The sequence below is a fragment of the Mastomys coucha genome, unplaced genomic scaffold, assembly GCF_008632895.1.
Source record: "Mastomys coucha isolate ucsf_1 unplaced genomic scaffold, UCSF_Mcou_1 pScaffold20, whole genome shotgun sequence".
Classification (NCBI taxonomy): Eukaryota; Metazoa; Chordata; class Mammalia; order Rodentia; family Muridae; genus Mastomys; species Mastomys coucha.
Window position 1 is genome coordinate 134542952 of NW_022196903.1, and position 20565 is coordinate 134563516.

General features: G+C 41.5%; 1 protein-coding gene and 1 non-coding gene across 5 annotated transcripts in view; both read left to right on the forward strand.

Moving 5' to 3' along the window:
- Positions 1 to 18631, forward strand: part of Aebp2 (AE binding protein 2) — a 36328-nt gene extending 17697 nt beyond the window's left edge. For 2 of the 4 annotated variants that reach the window (XM_031383784.1, XM_031383780.1), the window contains exons 4-9: positions 2819 to 3005; positions 6276 to 6400; positions 10213 to 10280; positions 11409 to 11522; positions 14053 to 14079; positions 14585 to 18466. In XM_031383784.1, coding sequence (XP_031239644.1) covers positions 2819 to 3005; positions 6276 to 6400; positions 10213 to 10280; positions 11409 to 11522; positions 14053 to 14079; positions 14585 to 14630 — 567 coding nt within the window. In that variant the 3' untranslated portion in view covers positions 14631 to 18466. Of the gene's footprint in view, positions 1 to 2818; positions 3006 to 6275; positions 6401 to 10212; positions 10281 to 11408; positions 11523 to 14052; positions 14080 to 14584 lie in introns of all 4 variants that reach the window. The other 2 variants (XM_031383783.1, XM_031383781.1) reach the window with 2 other exon arrangements.
- On the forward strand, positions 6888 to 6995 carry LOC116100082. The gene has a single exon (XR_004122448.1). It is a non-coding gene; the product is annotated as a U6 spliceosomal RNA (small nuclear RNA).
- Positions 18632 to 20565: the final 1934 nt, after the last annotated feature.

Here is a 20565-nt window from a genome sequence, read left to right on the forward strand (position 1 = left end):
GAGAAGGGTTTCTCTGTGTAGTCCTGGCTGTCCTGGAACTCACTCTGTAGAGCAGGCTGGCCTCGACCTCAGAAATCTGCCTGCTTCTGCCTCCCAAGTGCTGGGATTAAAGGAGTGTGCCACCACTGCCCAGCTTATTTTTACTTGATATTTAATCTTATTTATACAGCCTAGATGCCAGCCTGCCCTACTGAATGAAGCTTTTAAACTTTCTATAATGATTCTTGGCCTTATTTGGAGTTTTGTTCAGGAATAGATGCCTATACCTGTATCATGTGTGGGTTAAGTGAGGGACATATGTGTTCACATCTAGGTCAGATGTTGACAGTGGGTGTTTGCCTCAATTGCTTCTCAGCTCCACTTCCTTCAGATAGTGTATCATAGTTCAGTTGTGGTTCAAAACTGTTCTTGCCAGTGACCTTGAATGCCTGATCGTTGAACCAAGGTCTTGTTTGTAAATCACTGTGCTACTGAGCTACGTTTCTACTCTCCACCTAGGGTCTCATTGGACCTGACCTCACCAATTTGGCTAATCTGTCAGTGAGCTCCAGAAATGTATCTGTCAGCCTCTTCCATGCTAGGATTATAGATGTATGCTACTGTGCCTGGCTAAATGGAGGTGCTGGGGACCCAGACTGAGGTCCTCATGCCTGTGCAGTCAGCATTTTACCAGCCAGTCCATCTGCCCAGCTTCTATACTCATTTTGAAGTGTTTCTCTTAGCAGTTTCTCATTTTGGGGTTGTAAGGTCTTGAAAGTTTGGATTGGTTTTTATACAGGGAGATTTCATTTCTGCAGGTGAGGATTCTGCTTTGCTACATCATTTGTTGAATGGGCTGTGTTTGATATGTATACACAATTTATTTTATGTGCATGGTGTTTGGTCTGCATATATATCTGTGTGAGATTCCCTATTACCAAAGTTTCAGACAGTTGTGAGCTGCCCTTTATGTAGGTGCTCACAATTGAACCTGGGTCCTCTGAAAGAGCAATCAGTGCTCTTAACTGCTGAGCCATCTCTCCAGCTCCAGGGTATCTTTTTTTACTGTGTGTAGTTTTATTAACTGGTTGCATTTAACACAAGTTATTTGACGGTAACCTCTGGTGAGGTTGTTAAGAAAATTAAATGTTTAAAAGTAAATTAAACTTACTGTTTTGTTTTATCCCCCCATATTGAGTGTAAACAATAAGGCTTTTGTGCTTGCAGCTATCACTGACCAACATACCAGCTCATTACTTTATGATGAATAGATGATTGCTTCTCTTGAGTTACAATAACTTGGATTTAGCCTTATTATTGTTGAAGTTACTATTTTTTCTGTGTCTTGCCTAATTCTTAGATAGCCTTTTAGGGCAAGAAGTCTGTCTTGTTTAATACTCTCTTAGACCTTGTATGATAGTGGACACTGGCAAGTGTTTGCACTGAAATCTTGAGCTGTTCTTGTAACACTTAATAAAGTGTGTGTAGATTCTTAATGCTAGGTGCCACTTTATTAGCACTGAATCATAAACATACAGCTGTTGATTTATTTCCACTGCTATGTATAGACACGTCTGTGACTAACACAGTTGTTTTGGGCTTAAAAATGTGCATAAGGGTGTTCATATTTCCAAGATGCATTGAAAATGCTCATTGTGGTGTGTATACTCCACAATGATGTGATGATCTGATGACAGGCCCAGGTCAGGAAAGCTCTTTTCCCCCTGAGTCACATGTAGATACTTTGAAGGAGTTTAGGAATTTCCCTGATAGCAGGTTGTGCTGAATTTTTTCAAAGTTAGTATTCAAAATTAGAACTAGTAGTGTCTTGGATTAGAAGAGCATGGGGGTTTTGTAGGGTGGTGTTTTGGATGTTGGTGTTACTGTATCAACTACAGATTTGTAGTTTATTTTCCAAGACAGAAACTAAGTAGACTGGATCTGTGAAAATGTCTTAGTAGATTAGATCTGAAAGCATAACATACATAAGAAAGTTTTTCAAACTCCACTTTTAAATTTCATTTCAACTAGAAAAGTAGGGAGGCATCTGAAGAGTTTGTAGTAGCTTATATTTTTAGATGGTATTGCATGGCTTTAATCCTAGTCATCTGGAGGAGAGGCAGGAGAATTCCATGAATTGAATCTAACCTGGTCTAAATAACAAGGTAGAGGCCAGCCAGGATCTTCATAGGGAGATCCTGTCTTAATAAATCTGGGAAGTGCTGCAGCCATTAGCATGTTTCCTGTCCTTGTTATAAACCTGGTTTGCTTTAAAAAAAAAAAAAATACTAAGGTGGTGGTGACACCTTAGTCGCAACACTTGGGAGGTAAAGGTAGGTGGATTTCTGAGTTCAAGGTCAGCTTGGTCTACAGAGTGAGTTCCAGGACAGCCAGGGCTACACAGAGAAACCCTGTCTGGAGAAAAACAAAATCTCTTCTATAGGAAGATGATGCTAATGCTTTTGTACAGTGGAGAAATAGCCAGGCCACTGCCAAGTGGTGCACTTTTTTTTTTCGAGACAGGGTTTTTCTATGTAGCCATGGCTGTCCTGGAACTCTGTAGACCAGGTTGGCCTTGAATTTAGAAATCCACCCACCTCTGCCTCCCAAGTGCTGGGATTAAAGGCGTGTGCCACCACTGCCTTTAATCCCTTTAAGTTAGTTGAGTTTTGATGCCTTTAAGTTAGTTGAGTTTTGAAGTGAGTTCATAAAGGAATTGATGAAGGTATTGTTTGTAGAATTGGTTATGCCTCTGTTTATTCGCTGAGACCATCCTTGGCCTTCAGTTCTGCTCACACCTCATGCAGTGGTACTTACAGCTTTTCTTTCTTCTTTTTAGTGTGTAGTTGGTGGCTGCAATGCCAGCTTTGCTTCTCAGGGAGGGCTAGCTCGACATGTACCCACACACTTCAGTCAGCAGAATTCCTCAAAAGTTTCTAGCCAGCCCAAGGCCAAAGAAGAATCTCCTTCTAAAGCTGGAATGAACAAGAGGAGGAAACTGAAGAACAAGAGACGGCGCTCATTGCGTAAGTGCTCACTTAGAAAGTCTGTAGTAAAAGAGCTTTAAGCAAGCAAGTCCAGTTCCACTATGTGGAAAGGAATGTACTGTACCTGCCTTTCAGAATGAGAATCTAGTGAGAAGTGTTTGTAGATGCTATATGACCTTAGAATATAAAATGTTTATATTTAGAGAATTAGGTAACTAGGTGGTATCTATCTAGTTTGATTTGTTATAAATTAGAAAAATTAAACGTAATTAGAGCTGGGCGGTGGTGGCATACGCCTTTAATCCCAGCACTTGGGAGGCAGAGGCAGGCGGATTTCTGAGTTCCGAGGCCAACCTGGTCTACAGAGAGTTCCAGGACAGCCAGGGGTATACAGAGAAACCCTGTCTCGAAAAAACAAAACAAAAAAACAAAACAAAAAAACCCCCCATAAATTAGAAAAGTTGAAAACATGGCAATATCTGCTTCTACAAGTACTTTAGAAAATTTTGAGCATGTCAGAAGTAAAAATAAATTAAATAACCTGATGTGTAGGATGTTTGTGAGCTGTGTAACATGAACATAAGATTATGCTCTAAAACTACTGAGTTATATAGGTCACTCCTTTGATACTTAGGGTTAAAATAAAGTAATTATATGGTAGGCTTACAAGTGCTGGGAGTAGGAATTAGCTGTAGCTACAGAGCCTGGGGGGAGCCCCTGTGTTTGGGTCACTGCTCAGCTCATCTGGAATGAGGAAACAAGTGGAGTGCAGCGAGTGAAGGAATGGAGGAAGCAGTTGGTGGGTATAGAAAAAGGCAGGTGCAAGGCCGAGCCATAACATTGACATTCCTGTCACCACAAAACTACCGTGAACAAATGAATTAACCACAAAGGAAAAAACAAAATGTTTCCCACTGTAAAAGTAAAAATATTTTTACTCTTTTTCTTACTTGGTACTAAATATCATGACTGTAAGTAGCTCTGGGAAGAGCTTACTTACGGTATCACTAAGGGAAGTTAGGCCAGTAGCCTAGATGCAGAAGCAATCCTGGCATCAGTCTGGCGAAGGTTTGATCTCTGGAGCCACGTGGTGGAAGGGAGAGAATTAACAAGACCTCCATACTTGTACCAAGGTACTGGTCTGGCCTCCCCTGCCATAAATGTAAAACAGAAAAAAGAAAACTGCTTAATACTGTACTCCACCAGGGGAGCTTGCCCTCTCAATCCCACTGCATCACCATTTAAATCTATCCACTGCTCCCATTATTAGCAGTGTTTGTACAAGATCTCACTGTGTAAACCAGGCTGCATGAATTGACAGATCCCCGGTGTTGGGATGACAGGTATGTGTCAACAATCTAGGCTCCTTTTTGCCTTCTCTCTCTCTTTATTTTATGTGTATGAGCACACTGTAGGTATACAGATGGCCATGAGCATGTGGCTGCTGGGAATTGAACTCAGGACCTCTCCTCACTCCAGCCCCGCTCGCGCCGCTGTAATACACTGTAGCTGTCTTCAGACGCACCAGAAGAGGGCATTAGATCTCATCACAGATGGTTGTGAGCCACCATGTGGTTGCTGGGATCCGAACTCAGGACCTTCAGAAGAGCAGTCAGTGCTCTTACCCGCTGAGCCATCTCGCCAGCCCTTGCCTTCTCTTTTCAAGGCATTCTCAGCCTAGCCCAGGCTGGCCTCAAATTCTTGAGCTTCTGAAACCACTTCCTGCCTGCTTACTCTTCTTAGAAAGTGAAGGTGGGTGCACCTCCGTACCCAGTTTGTGTTTAGAGTTAGCATGTGCTACACATGGAGGTGCTGCGCTTGTGCGCGCTCTCCCCCACAGCTGCAGGGTGAGCCAGGTGCTAGTGACAGCTGCGTGTGCGGGTTTTGTTCTGGAGAGGATGAATGTGTGTTCTCTGAACTGTAAACCGTGGACAGCCTTTCAGTTTGGGAACCAAGGGTGCCATTGTTGAGCACACGGTGCTATGGTTTAATCTGTTCTCCCTCTGACACACCTGTCCATGGGACACTGAAGCACTGCTCTTTTTTTTTTGGCAGTTTACTGAGGGAATCCATTGTGGCCATTTTTACTTACTGTTACAAAGTATATTAAGTAGAACTACAGCATAACTTCTTGAGTGTCAACTTGCATTAGAAACTAGGGTTGTCCAATACTTAGTTACTCCTCGGAGACCACCTGTCTATGATTTAGGAGACTGGATCTTGGTACATAGCCTAGGACATCCCTGAACTCCTAACCCTGTACTCATTCTTCCTAAGACCTTTGTCTGTGCTGGCTTAAACACGGTTTAATTTTGATGAAGAGATTGTTGGGCTAGAGAGATGGTTCAACCGCTCTCCCCAAAGTTCAAATCCCAGCAACCACATGGTGGCTTACAACCATAGGTAATGAGATCTGATACCCTCTTGTATGTCTGAAGACAGCTACAGTGTACTTACATATAATAATAAAATAAATTTAAAAAAAATACTCAAGGAAAAAAAAGAGATTGTTAATGACTTGAAGGCCAACTTGGGCCATGTAAGGAGTTTCAGGCCAGCCTGGGCTATACAAGAGTATCTCAAAGTAAAATAAAATAAAGAAGCAATCTAATGAAAGTTAAGCCAAGTATGCAGTTAATACAGTTGAGAACTGGTTAAGCTTTTGAACTAACTAGTTGCTATTTAGAGTAGTATGGATGGTTAGAGTGCTTGTCCCACTTGGGAGGCCCTGGCTTTAGTGATGGATGTGGCTGAGTGCAGTGGTTTGTGTGTGTCTGAAGTGAGGGGATTGTTTGACCCCTCCAGCATTCAAGACTTGAATGGCAATGTTAGTGCCATCTCAAAGTTAGCTTCAGTTTTTTCTTGCCCTGTTCTTAGGGCTTTTATTTGTAATCAGAAAATACTGGCTGAGAGTTTGGGAATGCTATTGCCTCTTTGTCACAAATGTGGAAAGGTTTGATAGCATATAAAGATAGTGTTGATGAAATCATGGTAAGTTTAAACCCTTCTTGTTACACAAAAGGAGATGGCCATTGTTGAAACTTAAGTTGGTTTTGAGAATTTTTATGAAAAATAAAAGCTGATAGATTATGAGGCTAATAATGGAGTTGCTGGACTCATTGATAATTGCAATTCTGCCAGTTCTCAACTTATCAGATCACAAAGACAGGTGCAGCTAGGCACCGGGCAAGGACTAGCTAGTTCCCTGTCAGTTAAAGCTGCAGTCTCCTGTGTTTGGAAAACACATGAGCATTTAACATACTGTTGAAGTTTTCTAAACTGTCTTTAACTTCTTTTGTTGACTTTTAGCGCGGCCACATGATTTCTTCGATGCACAGACACTGGACGCCATAAGACACCGAGCCATATGCTTTAACCTCTCTGCTCACATTGAAAGTTTAGGGAAGGGACACAGTGTTGTTTTTAATAGTACTGTAAGTATTCTGTTTTTCAAATTATATAGATTGGCAAAAAGTGTACATTGGCTTTCACATTTATAAAGTGCTCAATTTAGGAGGTTTTGTTAAAGTCACATAAAGTCACAAAATTTATATCTCTGCTAGTTCATGCCTGTAACCACAGCACTCTGCAGAATGAAGCAGGAGAATCTTGAAGTTGAAGGCTTCCCTGGGCTGGAGTAAGTATAAGACCAGCCTGAGCAACTTAGTGCTGAACATGAAGAATCAGGTGGAGCTCAGTGATAGAACACCAGCATAACAGAGGCCATGCTAGTACCAAAGGCCAAAACTGTGGGTGGGGCTGGGGTGTGTGACTGTATCAGCATTGTGAAGGAGGAGGAGCTTTTAAATTGTGTAGGTGTAACAGTTCTCTGCTGCGGCTCAGCACACTGTGGACGGGCACTATTTCTTGAGGCTAGGTTTTAACCCAGAACAAGCACAGTGTCAGCTTAGAAACACAACAGTGCTCGCTTTGGCAGCACATACACTAAAATTGGAACGATACAGAGAAGATTAGCATGGCCCCTGCGCAAGGATGACACGCAAAATTCCATAAATTCCATTCCATAAAAAAAAAAGAAACAGAACAGTAAAATCAGTTGGTTAGCTATGAAGTAATTTATTGTCCAAACTTTTTAAAAAGTATTCTTAACTTATGTACATGTGTGTGCCTGCGTGTATATTATTGTAGTATGTGTGTCTGATGTCCGGGGAGATCAGAGTCCTTGAAACTACTAGTATCCAAACTCTTCAAGGATTCTCTTGAAGAGCAGCAAGTACTCCTGACTACTGAGTCATTTTTAAATTGACATGGTTTGACATAGGTCTCTACATAAAGCTTCTGACATTTTGAATTCTTGGGAAAAAAATGATTTTGGTGCTAGAGAGATGGCTCAGTGGTTTAGTGCTTCCTGCTCTTGCAGAGGACCTAGCAGTGTGTCACACCCTCTCGTGGTCTGTGGTCATGTTCACGCGCGCGCGCACACGCACACACACAGAGAGAGAGAGAGAGAGAGAGAGAGAGAGAGAGAGAAATTGTGAGTAGTCATGGTGTTTGTGTGGGGGTGCACATACTGTAATGCCTGTGAGAAGGCCAGAAGTCAAAAGGTCAGTTTTTTCTCTACCTTGATATAGTTTCTAGAGGTCCCATTCAGATCTCTGGGTTAATGCGGCAAGTGCTTTTCCCAATTACCATATCTTTAGCCCAGTTTTTGTTTTGAAATATGAAAAACACTGGGCTACTTTTGTTTTCTTTTCCAAAAAAATTGAGGTTTGAAGTTTTGTTGGCATTGAATAGATTGGCATCTATAGTGGAGGGTTTCTCACATTAGTTTTTGAGTGATAAACATCATAGCTAGAGGGGAGGTTAAGGAAAACTATGAGATGCGTATAGTATTTCAGGTTCCACTATGCTTGAAAACATAAGGTGGCAAGTGTAAGTGGAGGCAATTAGGTGGGAGACCCCTGAGGCAAGCAAGGAAGCTCACCCGAGACCCTGGCAGGTCACAGATTGATGTTGCCATACCCATCAATGAAACCATCCCCAGAGCATGCCCACACTCCCAAGTTCTCTGCACCTTTGTAGTTTACCCATGCTTCTGTGCTCATGCTACAGAACCTTCTGGCTTGATTTTTGTTTTATTTTATTTTTTTCTTTCTTATATAGATAGATAAAGAACTTTGGTTTCTGTGCTGACAGCAGATTGTAGGGAAGAAAAGGAATCTTGGGCCAGTAAGATGGCTCACTGACAAAGTGCTTCCCACCGTGCTTGCCAACTCATGTGTCCCTGTGACCCATGTGGTGGAAGGAGAGAACTGACTCCTACGTGTGAACTGTGGCACATGAGCACCCACACCTACTTTTTGCAGCACACAAATAGAATACAGGTTTTTGGCTTGCAGTGAAGGTAAGGGTGAAATTGTAGATTCACTGACAAAAAGTTTAGTCCTGTGTCAAGCTTGATAGGAAAGATGGCCCCAAGGCCAGACTGATCCACAGCTGTCTGTAACTCCAGTGCTGAGGAATGAGAGACAGGAGGATTCCCCAGAGCTCACTGAATACTCAGTTCCAGGCTAAGTGACATTGTGTCTCAAAAATACAGTACAAAGGACAGGAATAAAAACTGAAATAAAGTCGAGGTCTATGGAGGATGACTTAGTGGAGGGGAGTGCCTGCTGGAGAGCCAGACAGCCAGAGTGCACGCTAAGGTGTGCTCTCAGGCAGTGTTGTTGCACAGTGTAGGCCTGGCTGGCCTGGAGTGTGTGTGTGCGTGCGTGCACGCGCACGCTGCCATCATTTAGTGTTTGTTTTATTTATTTTTTTAATGTATTTTTGTGTATAAATACTCCTAACTAAATATCTCCATTTTGATGATGAAACACTAGGCTAATTGTAGAAGAAAGATTCCCTTCTCCAAAAGTAGAGAATAAAATATGCTAAGGATCTGGGGACATACTTGTGTATGTTGTACGCCTAGTAACTCAGGATGAGTGATTGAACCCTTAAGTACACTAGTGTGAGTGCACTCTAGGGACCTTGCCTAGGGGTCCACAGGAGGAAGCATGGGTACCCTCATGAGCTAGAGAGGAATCAGCCAGCTGAGCCAGTTCTCATGACTTGATGGACACTACTGTATGCTAAGTAGAATCAACCTTTATCGTTTGAGACAGTCTGCAAAGTTACCTTCAAACTCCTGGCTTGGCTTCCTGAGGCCTGCGATTGTTAGCTGCTAAAATGGCAGAAATGCTTAATACAAGCTGTAAATGTAAGTGTCCCTGTTAAGGAACTTGTAAGCAATGACTGTCCTAGGAAATGGTCATGAAATCCTTGGAAACTGTTTACATGTGCTGATTAATGCGTGCCTTCAGTGAAGTTTTCTCCAGAAGAGGTCAGCACAACCATACTTGCCAGTCGTGTTGCTGTGCGAGTTCTGGCAATTGTAACTCCAGATCTACTCTTGGATCTTTTCATTAATTGCCAAGTCTAAAACTGCATTTATATAACTACAGGGTTCTGTAGAATGGAGGGAATAATTAGTTTTTGTTTAAAGTTCTGTTATTAGTTGTGATATGTTTTGAGTATTTATTTGGACATTTCTAACTTGAACTTGGTATCAGTGGTGTTGTGATTGGGATGACAGTGTGGGTTCTAGAGAGCTGCAAACACGGCTCACTGTGGCTTTCAGACTCAGTGATGGTTTAATACACTGGCTAGGTAGGTGACTACTCTGTTGGCCCACCAAGTACAGCAGTAGAAACCCAAGTAGACAGATACCTATCTCAGTTGTGAAAGTTCATCTTTTTCTTTGAGGCAGTTTTGGGTCCCCCAGGTTACTTTGGAAATGTCCATGTAGCCAAGGATAGCCCTGAACTTTTAGACCTTCTTTCCTGGGATTATAGGTGTATGCCATCAAACCTGGTTTCTGGCTGTATTTATGTGTTTGTTCTGTTATCTTGTATATCCATCCATCTAGAGATCAGAAGTTGCTACTTGGGAGTCGGTTCTCTCCCAAGTCAGAATCGGCCCTGGAAGAAAGCACGTGTAACTGCTGAGCCATGACAGCCATTAGTTGCTTTAGTTTTTTTGTTTTTTAAGTGTTCTAAAATTTTAATTTGAGTGTGTGTGTGTATGGGTACCTTTGCAATTCCAATGTTGTGGGAAGAGGCTGACCTGTGCAAAGAAGAAAGGATAAGATGTGGTGGTGGCAGTGCCTTTCCTGGATGGCATGGCCACGTCAAGTGTGGAGAAGTGGTGTTTTATAGTTATTTCTTTTTGTAATTGTTACTAGGTAATAGCTAAGAGAAAGGAGGAATCTGGAAAGATCAAGCTTTTGCTTCATTGGATACCCGAAGACATGTAAGTATTTGAAACACTGTGTAAAAAATTAACATGTTTTATTAAAATTGTGAGTGTAAAAAGTATTTAACTTACAGAATGTACTGTGCTTTGAGGCTGTCAGGTTGACAACTGAGTGTTCTTAGAGGTTATTATACTTTTTCCTTAACTGCCATCATTGTAAGGAAACTGCTGATGAACTGAGAGGACCACCAGTCAGTGTGGAACTCAGAGCAGCTTGGCAGCAGCTGGGTGCTGTACCTGGGAGCTCTGCCTCCCCAGCCACAGTTGCTTGGCCAGATTAAGTCAGCATAATCATTTCTGTGGAATGGTCTTCAGCTAGAAAGCTGCTACCCACATGGAACCTTTTTGTTTTAGACAAGGTCTTTCCATGTAACCCATCGTCTGTGAGCTCATGGTCATCTTCATTGATGCTGATATTTGAGCAGCCAGGTTTGATTTGTAACACCCAACACACGGCACATCATACTGTCCAGATGCCCTCATTTGGCCTTCAAGGCACCAGGCACATTCATGGCACACATGACATACATGCAGACACACTCATGCATATAAAATAAACTCTTTTTTTTGCTTTTTTGTTTTTTTTTTTTTTGAGACAGGGTTTTTCTGTATAGAGAACTGTATAGAGACCAGGCTGGCCTCGAACTCAGAAATCCGCCTGCCTCTCCCTCCCAAGTGCTGGGATTAAAGGCGTGCACCACCACCACCTGGCCATAATCTTACTGTTACAGAAATTGAACAATACAGATATTAAACTGCTTTGACTGCTTTGTAGGATTAAATACTCTTCAGATTTTGGTCACACATGCTGTTTCTCCTTTCCTTCCTTTTCTGATACATTTTCCTTTCTCATGAGACCTCTCCTTGGCAGTTAGTGAAGAAACAAACTTAGATTTTCTTTAATTTAGTTGAAAGGCAGATAATACAAACCCTGGTCCATCCTGTACCCCACATGCTACTCACTAAGTGTGTGCTGCTGCCTGAGTCTGGCTCTTGAATAGATGGTATGCCACTGTCTTTGCAGAAGCACATGGTGTCTCTGTCAGAGCTTCAGAAAAGCGAAGACCTGGGAATAGTACATCTAGGATAGCTATAAATTGTTGGCTTTTCTTTTTTAATTCATAGTCTGCCAGATGTATGGGTGAATGAAAATGAACGACATCAGTTCAGAACTCAAGTAGTTCATTTATCAAAGCTACCCAAAGATACTGCCTTGCTGTTGGACCCAAACATTTACAGGTAATTGCTTTGTGACAGCATACTTTTCTTTTGGAATTGTTTAACTTTCTAAATTTTGGGTAAGTTGGAGCTTATTTTTCAGTAGAGATGGACTATAATCTTTATCTAAAATGCTGGATTTTTGTCTTGTTTTTGCCTAGACATGATTAATTGAACATCCCTCATCAGAGCATTCAGAATCACGTTACTCAAAAGGCTTCTGAGTGTAGATTTGTGGACTTGAGACAAGCAACTTGTGCTAGATTTTTCTGTCCAATAGTTTCCTTGGGTGGTCCATGGATGGTGGGGCTGCCCACATGCTGTGCCATGACTGCTGCTGTGCCATGACTGCTGCCTCACCACCCAAGTGTCAGACTCTGTGGGACTGAAAAGAAATGGATTGTGTTGTTATGCCTTGTACTCCATTCATGTTCTCTCTTCTCCAAAGAGAGGTTTAAGTAGCGTTGTGCTTGTTAAGTACTTCCTGGTCTCATTTCTAAGCTTGTCTGAACAGGCAGTGTCAGACTGGTTCAGAGAAGTGCCCAGGAATTTTTCTTAGCTGATGGATGTACAACATAGCAGCCTCTCTGGGACCACGCTCTGCATAGATCACCACATTTCATACTGTATGGCTCCATGCTGCTGTGTCCAAATAAGATACTAGTGATTAAGAAGGCACTCAGCCTTTATTTTTTTTTAAGATTTATTTATTCTATGTATATGAGTACATTGTACCTATACAGATGGTTGTGAGCCTTCATGTTGGGAATTGAATTTTTTTAGGACCTCTGCTTGCTCCCCACTCGCTCAGGCCCAAAGATTTATTTATTTATTATACATAAGTACACTGTAGCAGTCTTCAGATGCACCAGAAGAGGGCGTCAGATCTCATTACAGGTGGTTGGGAGCCACCATGTGGTTGCTGGGATTTGAACTCAGGACCTCTTACACTAAGCCATCTCACCAGCCCTGAAGTTGTAATTTAATGTATTTCTTGTGAGAATGGGTTGGCCAGCAGTAAGATGATACTGATAAATCCCCAGATAGTTTAGCCATCATGAAGTTAGCTAATCTGGAATTAGGCAGGGTGGAGTAACTGTGATCAAACTTGGGGTGCTCATGCCAGTCAGTCAGGAGTCCTATCAACTAATGTGTCCTTGTCCCTAAGAGTTCCATTTGTAGGAATCGAACTCTTTGAAAGGTCCTGTTCCTTCTGCAACTCGTGTTTAAAATGCCATTCAGCGAATCAGAATTCTAGTGTGAGACATTGTTCTGAGAGCAGAGCGCTAACATTCATGGGCCTTGCTATGAAGGAACATTGGACTCTTGGGCTTCCCCTACTCAGATGGCCTTTCTGCAAAGTGATACATGCAATGAGACGTACTCTTTGATGGATGGGATAAGATTGAGAAATCATACTAAGAATATGGGAAAGTCATACTCTTGGAAGATGAACATTTATTTGATGGTGCCTCACTTGGAGGATTTGGTCCTGCTTCTATCGGGAGGAAATTGAAACTAGGAGAGCATTGTTCTGGGAAAGCTTGCCTGCTTTTAGAAGTTAAGGTATGTCACCTTCAAAGGTGGCAGCTGCCTGTGCCCTCCCTCTCTGCCCTCATCCTTTCTCACACACGTTAGTGAAAGGGATTTAAAATGGTCTTCACACTTGATTTGATCAGAAATACTCGAAACCAGGCTGGCTGGTTCAAGATGTGTAAGTGTCTTCTTGAGGAATGAGGCTGTTCTTAGGGCAGGAGATGCTCCTGTGTAGCCCAGGCTGTCCTTAGGGCATGAGATGCTCCTGTGTAGCCCAGGCTGTCCTGGGCTCCTCAGTGCCGCATGACACCCGGTTTGTATGTTACACTGTATTAAACAGCCAGCCAAAAGGAACAATTCCCAGATCTTAACCCTGAGCTTTGTCATTGGGGCTTTTCCTCTGGAAGTTGGAATTGAGGGGACTGGGGTACTGTGGGATAGTAATAAAGGCTTGATTGTTTCTTGGTGTGAGATTAGAATTTAACTTGCTGGATTTTGACCAGAAAAACAGGAATTCCTTCCTACTTGTTTTTTTTGAAGAATAATTTCTTGATAATATATGTACATGTCAAAATGAATATATGACTGTTTTACTAGAAAATGTACACTTGTACATCCTGTGACCACAAAGAACATTTATTTGAAATGTAAACGTACATTTAAAAATGGTTAAAAATACATGTTAGATGTGGAATTCTTTAATAGAAACAAATATCAGACCAGGGATTTTTTTTTAATTAAAATTAGGTAAATTCTTCTTGTTATATCTGTATGTTTTAGGATAATACTTGTGCTCTCAGTATTTCTGAGACAGGTTTTTCTGTGTTGCCCCAGCTGTCCTTGAACTTCCAAGCTCAAGTATTCCGCCTGCCTCAGTCTTCAGCAGTTGGGACTGAAGGTACACACATGGAAATAACTGACCTATGCGATAGTCTGTCACCACCACATAAATATAGTTTTAATTTTTTGAAGTGTTTGATTCAACTGAATAAAGAACTTTTCTTTTTCTTTCTAGAACAATGCCGCAGAAGAGGTTGAAGAGGTAAAACATACATAAATACATAAAAGCAAACACGCGGGGACACCCGCAGTCTTAGTCACTGACCATGGGCTTGGAAGTTGCACATTAGAGTCAACCCCTTTCTCTTTATTTTTAAGTCCAGTATGTAGAGTAATATTTATGGCTAGTGTGGACCTTCTGTGGATGAAGTAGGTCTCTGGAGTATAGTAATCTATCATCCTGTAGTCCACATGTCATGGAATGGCTGTGGAGACTGCGCAGACTCTGGCAACTGGGTGAACAGCTTCCGAAAGGCTTTGCATGCTCGCTGCTTAGGCTGCCTTTTCCATCCCCTAGTGATTACAGTAGCTTTACTGAGAGACAAGCATTGCCCCCAAACACCAAGAGCACTGTAAGACGGCCATCTTGACAGTGGGTATTGAAGTCCTGGTAGAAAATACTTAGACAGTGGAGATTATCAAGACATAATTAACCTTTCAGTTATGATAAATAGATGTGATTGGTTGCCATTTGTGTTCTTTTGCAGAACTCTGATAAGAAAAATGTTCAATTTGTATTTAAGCAAACAGTGAACGACATTTGCAATCAACTAAAAATTCGTCTATCGAATTAGGTGTGAGAATCACTGTTAAAGAGTGGTGCCGTATGTCTGGTGGCTCCCCTTTCAGGACTAGGGTCTCTCGTGGGGTACAGCGTGTTAATATTTACTTACATAACTCTTGTCAATGGTTTTTGAAAAACCTCAGTTTCAAATTATTTCAATAATCTCCATATTTTCATTTAACCAGACTTTTAAATTTTTTTTCCTGAGAAAAGTGATTTTTTTTGAGTTTTTTTTTAATGTTAAGAAATTGTATTTTTTTTTAAATATCTTCAAACTGAATCTTTTATGCACCAAAGTTGGTTTTGAAAAGGAAAATAAAATCACTTTCTTGCTTGGCAGGCAAGAAGCCATATGGAATTTTTTTAACTTTTACAGAAATGTGTAACTTGTCAGTACTGTATCAAACAAATGTTGCATAGAGATAATAGAGCATTGCTTGTAAATAATTCAGCAGATTTGTAATATATTTTTCTATTATGAAATGTACTGTAGATGTTTTCTAGAGGCATGAAAGTCAATGTATATATTATGGTAGAAATAATATTGAAGGAAATTGTAACTCACTAGTGCTGCCAGAGGGATTGCTAACAAAGCACCTTTAACGAGAGATGTCTGCAGACTGAAGGGACTGTGTACTACTGTTAATGAACAAAGCATGGGCATCCTTCCAGAAGGTCTTTGAGGGAGGACCTAGACCCATAGAGAAGTTTATGGCACTCCCCCTGACAGTGACTGCAGTAGTTGTTCCTTCCTGTTGGGAGCCTGTTCTGTAAAGCACGCGCTGTGCAGTCAGACTGCAGCAAGCACGCCTCACCCGGAGTTCTCACTCCCTACACTGACAGGATGACCAGCAGTTTTACTCTAGATTTTTAAAAGAATAGACAAATATAAATAATCCTTTGGTTCCAAAATGGGAAAGGTTCCATGATGCATAGATCATTTCTCATTTGCTTAAAAATGAAAGACCACATGCACACAAGGCCCCAAAAGAATGAGGGGCTTTAACGGGGTGAGGAGATAGACATGGAGCGGTCATGGAGCCTGAGGGACAAGGGAAAGCACTGTGGATGAGCACGCTCTGGAATGGTCCTCTAAGATGCTCTGTAGCAAACAGGAGTCTATTTTCAGAAGAAGAAAAGCAGTGTGTTTTTACTATTTTTTTCGTTTTGCTTAAGCACTTCATCATTTGTTTTGTTCTGTATCTGAAGTACTCTGCAATCTCCTGTTCCTTTAAAATTCGGTTTGTTAAAATATTGCCAAATAGAGCTTTTGAGACATATAGTTTGTACCTGTATTTTTATTTTACTGTCTCATGTCCTTGTAAGTCATTCTTAATTGACCAATGATTGTAGACCTTGCTTGAGTATTTTTTCTAATAAAACAAAAGCAAATTTCACTTAGCTTCAAATTGTAACAGTTCAATTTAATTTTAAGATGACATCTGGAAATAGACATCCAACATTTTCTTTAGGTGCATAGAGATCAAATACTTTACTATCAATGTAGAACATTTTTGATGTCACACTATAATGCTGGTTATTGATTAGCCCGAGCACCCAGGTGTTCACGGTCCCCTTGCTTCATTACTTGGGCTTGACACTTGTTAGCATGCCAAAAAGAATAGTAGGTTACTTTTGTAACTTGTGTGTGTGCACATCCATAGATACATTTGAATGTGATTGGAAAGTCTGAAACATCCACTCATATTCTCACCCAGCTCTGATCTTCCTGTGCCTGTCTATATATGATGTTTATGGTAGATCTGGGTTGATTTTGTCCCAAATCCATGTCTGGCCCAGCACTGGACAGTGCAGCCCGTAAGCACAGCTCTCATTTTCCTATCTGCTACTTGTCTTTTCCCTGCAGTGGCCCATTGGAGTAGTGAGACTTTAGGGGCCTGTGTGTCTGCTCTGTACATAAGTGCTTAGTCACCTATATAGCTGGTAACATTTGGAGCAATGAACACACAGTTTGCCCTCAGGGTGGCCCTTGTTGATATGGTAGTGTTCACGGGGCTAGCTCTCCAAGAGGACTGTTTAATACACTTTACAGGAAGCGCTGCCACAGGCACCGAAGCACATGGCATTTGGGTGGTACTTTTCATGTTGAATTTCTTAATATTGTTGAGGATCTACCATTTTACCATGAGTGTTTTGTCTTACAGGGATTGAATGAGAATCTGGAAGTCAGATTCTGCGTTCCAACCACAAGTAACATTTGTTCTATCTAAAAAGAATCTTGAAGTAGTAAATATTGTAAAAATTTTAAATTCTTTATTTTTCTAGTAAACCTGTTCATATATTAATGTGGTTGCACATTAATTCTGAATTTCAGATGAAAAGAAAATAAAGTGGACAATACTTAACCCTCAAGTATTTTCACATGTGTGTAACTCATTGAACATATAAAGCCGGGTGTGCTGACTAAAGCCCTGCATTTGGGAGGACGAAGCAAGAGGATTTCCAAGAGTCCAAGGCCTGAGTGAGATCCTGATTCAAACAAATCAAAAAGGAAAGAAGAAATACTGATAACTAGAATTTTTTCGCTGTCACATATTAATGAAGTAGGTGCCATTGAGGTGGCTCAGCAGTGAAGGTGTTTTGGTAGCAGACATGGCCTGAGTTCTGAGGACAGAACAGACCATAGAATTGTCTTCCCCAACAAGTAAATATGCAAATAATCTTGAAAAGGTACAATGTGGCCATAGTTAAAAACATGTATGTTCTGTTGTTGTTTGCATTGAACTGTTTTCTTAATGTGTGGCTAACAAGAGATAATATTGACTGAATATCAAAATGGGTAAATGTGGTTGAAGCAGTGTAAATAGTCACAGCTTTACTTTTTAAATTTTTATAATACTCCTGTATAAATCCTAAAGGTAAACCGAATTTTAGCCTATGTGGCTTTCCAGTAGAAAGCCCGACACGTCACTGTGTCTGACAAAGCCTCAGGTCGCAGAGATACAAACATGTAGTTTATTTGTAAAGAAAAATTCAAATTGTATATTATTTGGGAGTTCCTTTTTTTTAAAAAAAAAGCAGAGTGGCACTTTGTGAGGTTTTAATTTAAGATATTTTTCTATTCTATTTCACAAAGGTTAAATTTTGTGTATAAATATTTTTTTTAAATTGGTCAAAAATCTTATGACCTGGTGTAGGGCATTTTGCAATTCTAACACTATAGCTTTAATATAAATAACGTTTGTGGAGGTTTTCTTTGTAATAAAGGTGAGAATCTTTCATAATTCTATTTCCTTTAGAGCCTCAATAACCTTAATGTAGGCATGAAATGTTGTATTCTGATTTTTATATATTGTTAAAATTTAAAAACAAAACAGCTTGGTTTCTTTCCCAGTTAAGTTTGTACAGTGTCACACAGGGCTCTGTTAATCTGCAAAAAGAGTGTAAACAGCTTAGAGCAGGTTTTCTCTAGGTCAGTAGTATTTCAACTAGACCAAGTTGCATCTCAGTGTGAGCTAGATGATGTCTGTTGTCCTCACTGATGTCTCTCACAGCCTGCCAGGATTATACTCTACACAAAGTAGGTCTTGTTAGTAAGGTTCTGTGGGGAAGTGCAGAGCAGAGGACACTGTAAGGTTGAGGTAAGCAAGCATTGATGCCTGCCTTTACATAAAGACAGAATAAAGGGGCCTGTGCGTGGATAGCTAAACATCCTTGGTGCGAAGGATTGTTGATGTTATATTTCATAATCTCAGTTGTATTTACTTAATCTCTAATTAAAAATAGCTTGTTTTTGGTAGAACCCTTTTAAGAACAGTAAGACCAATAAAATGCTGTGAATGGCGTTTTCATTGCTCCTGTCCTGAGGACCTGTCTAGCCTGGGGTTTCTCTAGAAGGCTGCAGAGCCTTGCTGTCCTCTCAATGTTCAAAGTTCACATTCTCTGGCTAAAGAAAATTTTACAATTTTATAATGATTTCTATGTTTCTTGTAAAGAATTTTCAAAAATGTATCTTCTGATGCCTGTGGTTCTTGTGTGTGCAAGATATTACATCTAGGGTGGGTCTTGAGTCCCGGCCTGGGATTTGTCTAGCGGTGCTCTTGGTGCTTGTGCACCAAGAGGAGCCCTGAGTCTTCTCTTTGTTGCCAGGTCCGGTGCAGCTAGTTTAGCTGAGAACGCCATTGGATGCCGTTCATAAATGTCCTAAGGTCCTCTGTGATCTTCACCAGAGCCTCATTGATGACCATTGATGCAGGCATGGTGGATGTCCGCTTCCGTAGACATTAGTCTCTCATCTGCCAGCATATGCCTTCCAGTGGCCTGACTTGTGATTGGTTGGAAGTGCGCACGGTAACAAAGTGCGTCCACATTGGGTGGGAGCAGACAGTGCAGTAGAAAAGCAGACACACAGTTAGGGTTAGATGTAGCGTCAGAAATGCTGAAAACACAAAATACACATGAAATCTTAAAAGATGAGCGGGCTGAGGGGGCTGCTCGGTGGCTGAGTGCGCTGCTTTTTGTGGACCTGACTTGGTTTCCCAGTGCCTATTATGGGCTGCTCATAACCACCTGTAATGCCAGCAGCACAGGCCCAGCACTCCATGGCCCCTGTATGTACTTAACCCACACAAACATAATTCAGTGAGAACTAACCTGTAGCCAGTTTATAAGCTACAGTTAGAACTGGGAGAATACTGGGCAGTGGTGGTGCACGCCTTTAATCTCAGCACTTGGGAGGCAGAGGCAGGCAGATTTCTGAGTTCGAGGATACCAGGGCTATACAGAGAAACCCTGTCTCGAAAAACAAAACAACTAAAACAAAACAGTCCCCCCCACCCCCCAGTTACCTGATGGGAGATAGGACAGGGTGCCTAGGTGCCTCCTTCCTGCCACTCCTGCTTTCATGACATAGGTCTCATTTCCTTGTCAAATGTAATTTTAGGTAGCAGTTCTGTAGTTTGTTGAGTTGTAGTTGCTGAACCAAGGTTGATAATAAAGAAAGCTATACGTTTGCTTTCCCTTTTAGCTGTTTGTATTGGAAGTCAATATTGGCAACGTTAGAAACCAGCTGGGCTCTTCTGACTTCTGCGGCTCTCTTCTGAGGCTTCCCTTACAGATCTATTAAGTATAGCAGGTGTGAGTTGGCTGATCTCTTTGGCCAGTGTCTGGTTTCTGTTGCTGGGCCCCTTTGACGCTAGCTACTGATACAGCTGTACCTCTCTGACAGGCATTTGTAGCTCAGGCTGACCTTCAACACCTGCGCGTGCTTCCGTGCTCTGTCCAGTCCAGCCTCTGTAACAGCACTCTACCAGATTGTAGACAGTGATTTGGGATACATTTTCCCTACACTTTGATGCTGGAGATCCTACGACAGTGTTTCAATAGTTTAGCTCTCAATTCTTTACCTCTGATGTTGGGAATTGAATTTGAGGCAAGCAACCCACTGTATTCCCAGGATGGCTCCCACGCCTCCATTGAAGCACCTCGTGAATCTGGGCTGGCCTTTAACTGACTTTGCTTTAGGCTCCTGAGTGCTTGGATACAAGGTACATTGCTACTTTGCTTTTCTCAAAACTATTTTTGATCTTTAGAAGTGTGTGTTGACAATCAGTATGCAAAGGCGTGAGGATGCAAATGCTATAAAGAAATAGGGATGAGAGTGAACTTAGGATGTGGGTTTTAGACATGAGTAAAGAGAAAGGAGTGGAGAGCCAAGCAGGCATTACTAGAAATGAAAGCCAGCACAGAGCATAGCAAGTGGGAGGACCAAGAGGCCAGAGGGAAGAATAGTAGGGTGTGCATTAAAGATTCATGTATGCAGCTTTCTGTCTGCATGTATGCCTGCAGGCCAGAGTAGGGCACCAGAGCTCATTACTGGTGGTTGTGAGCCACCATGTGGTTGCTGGGAATTGATCTCAGGACCTCTGGAAGAGTGGCCAGTGC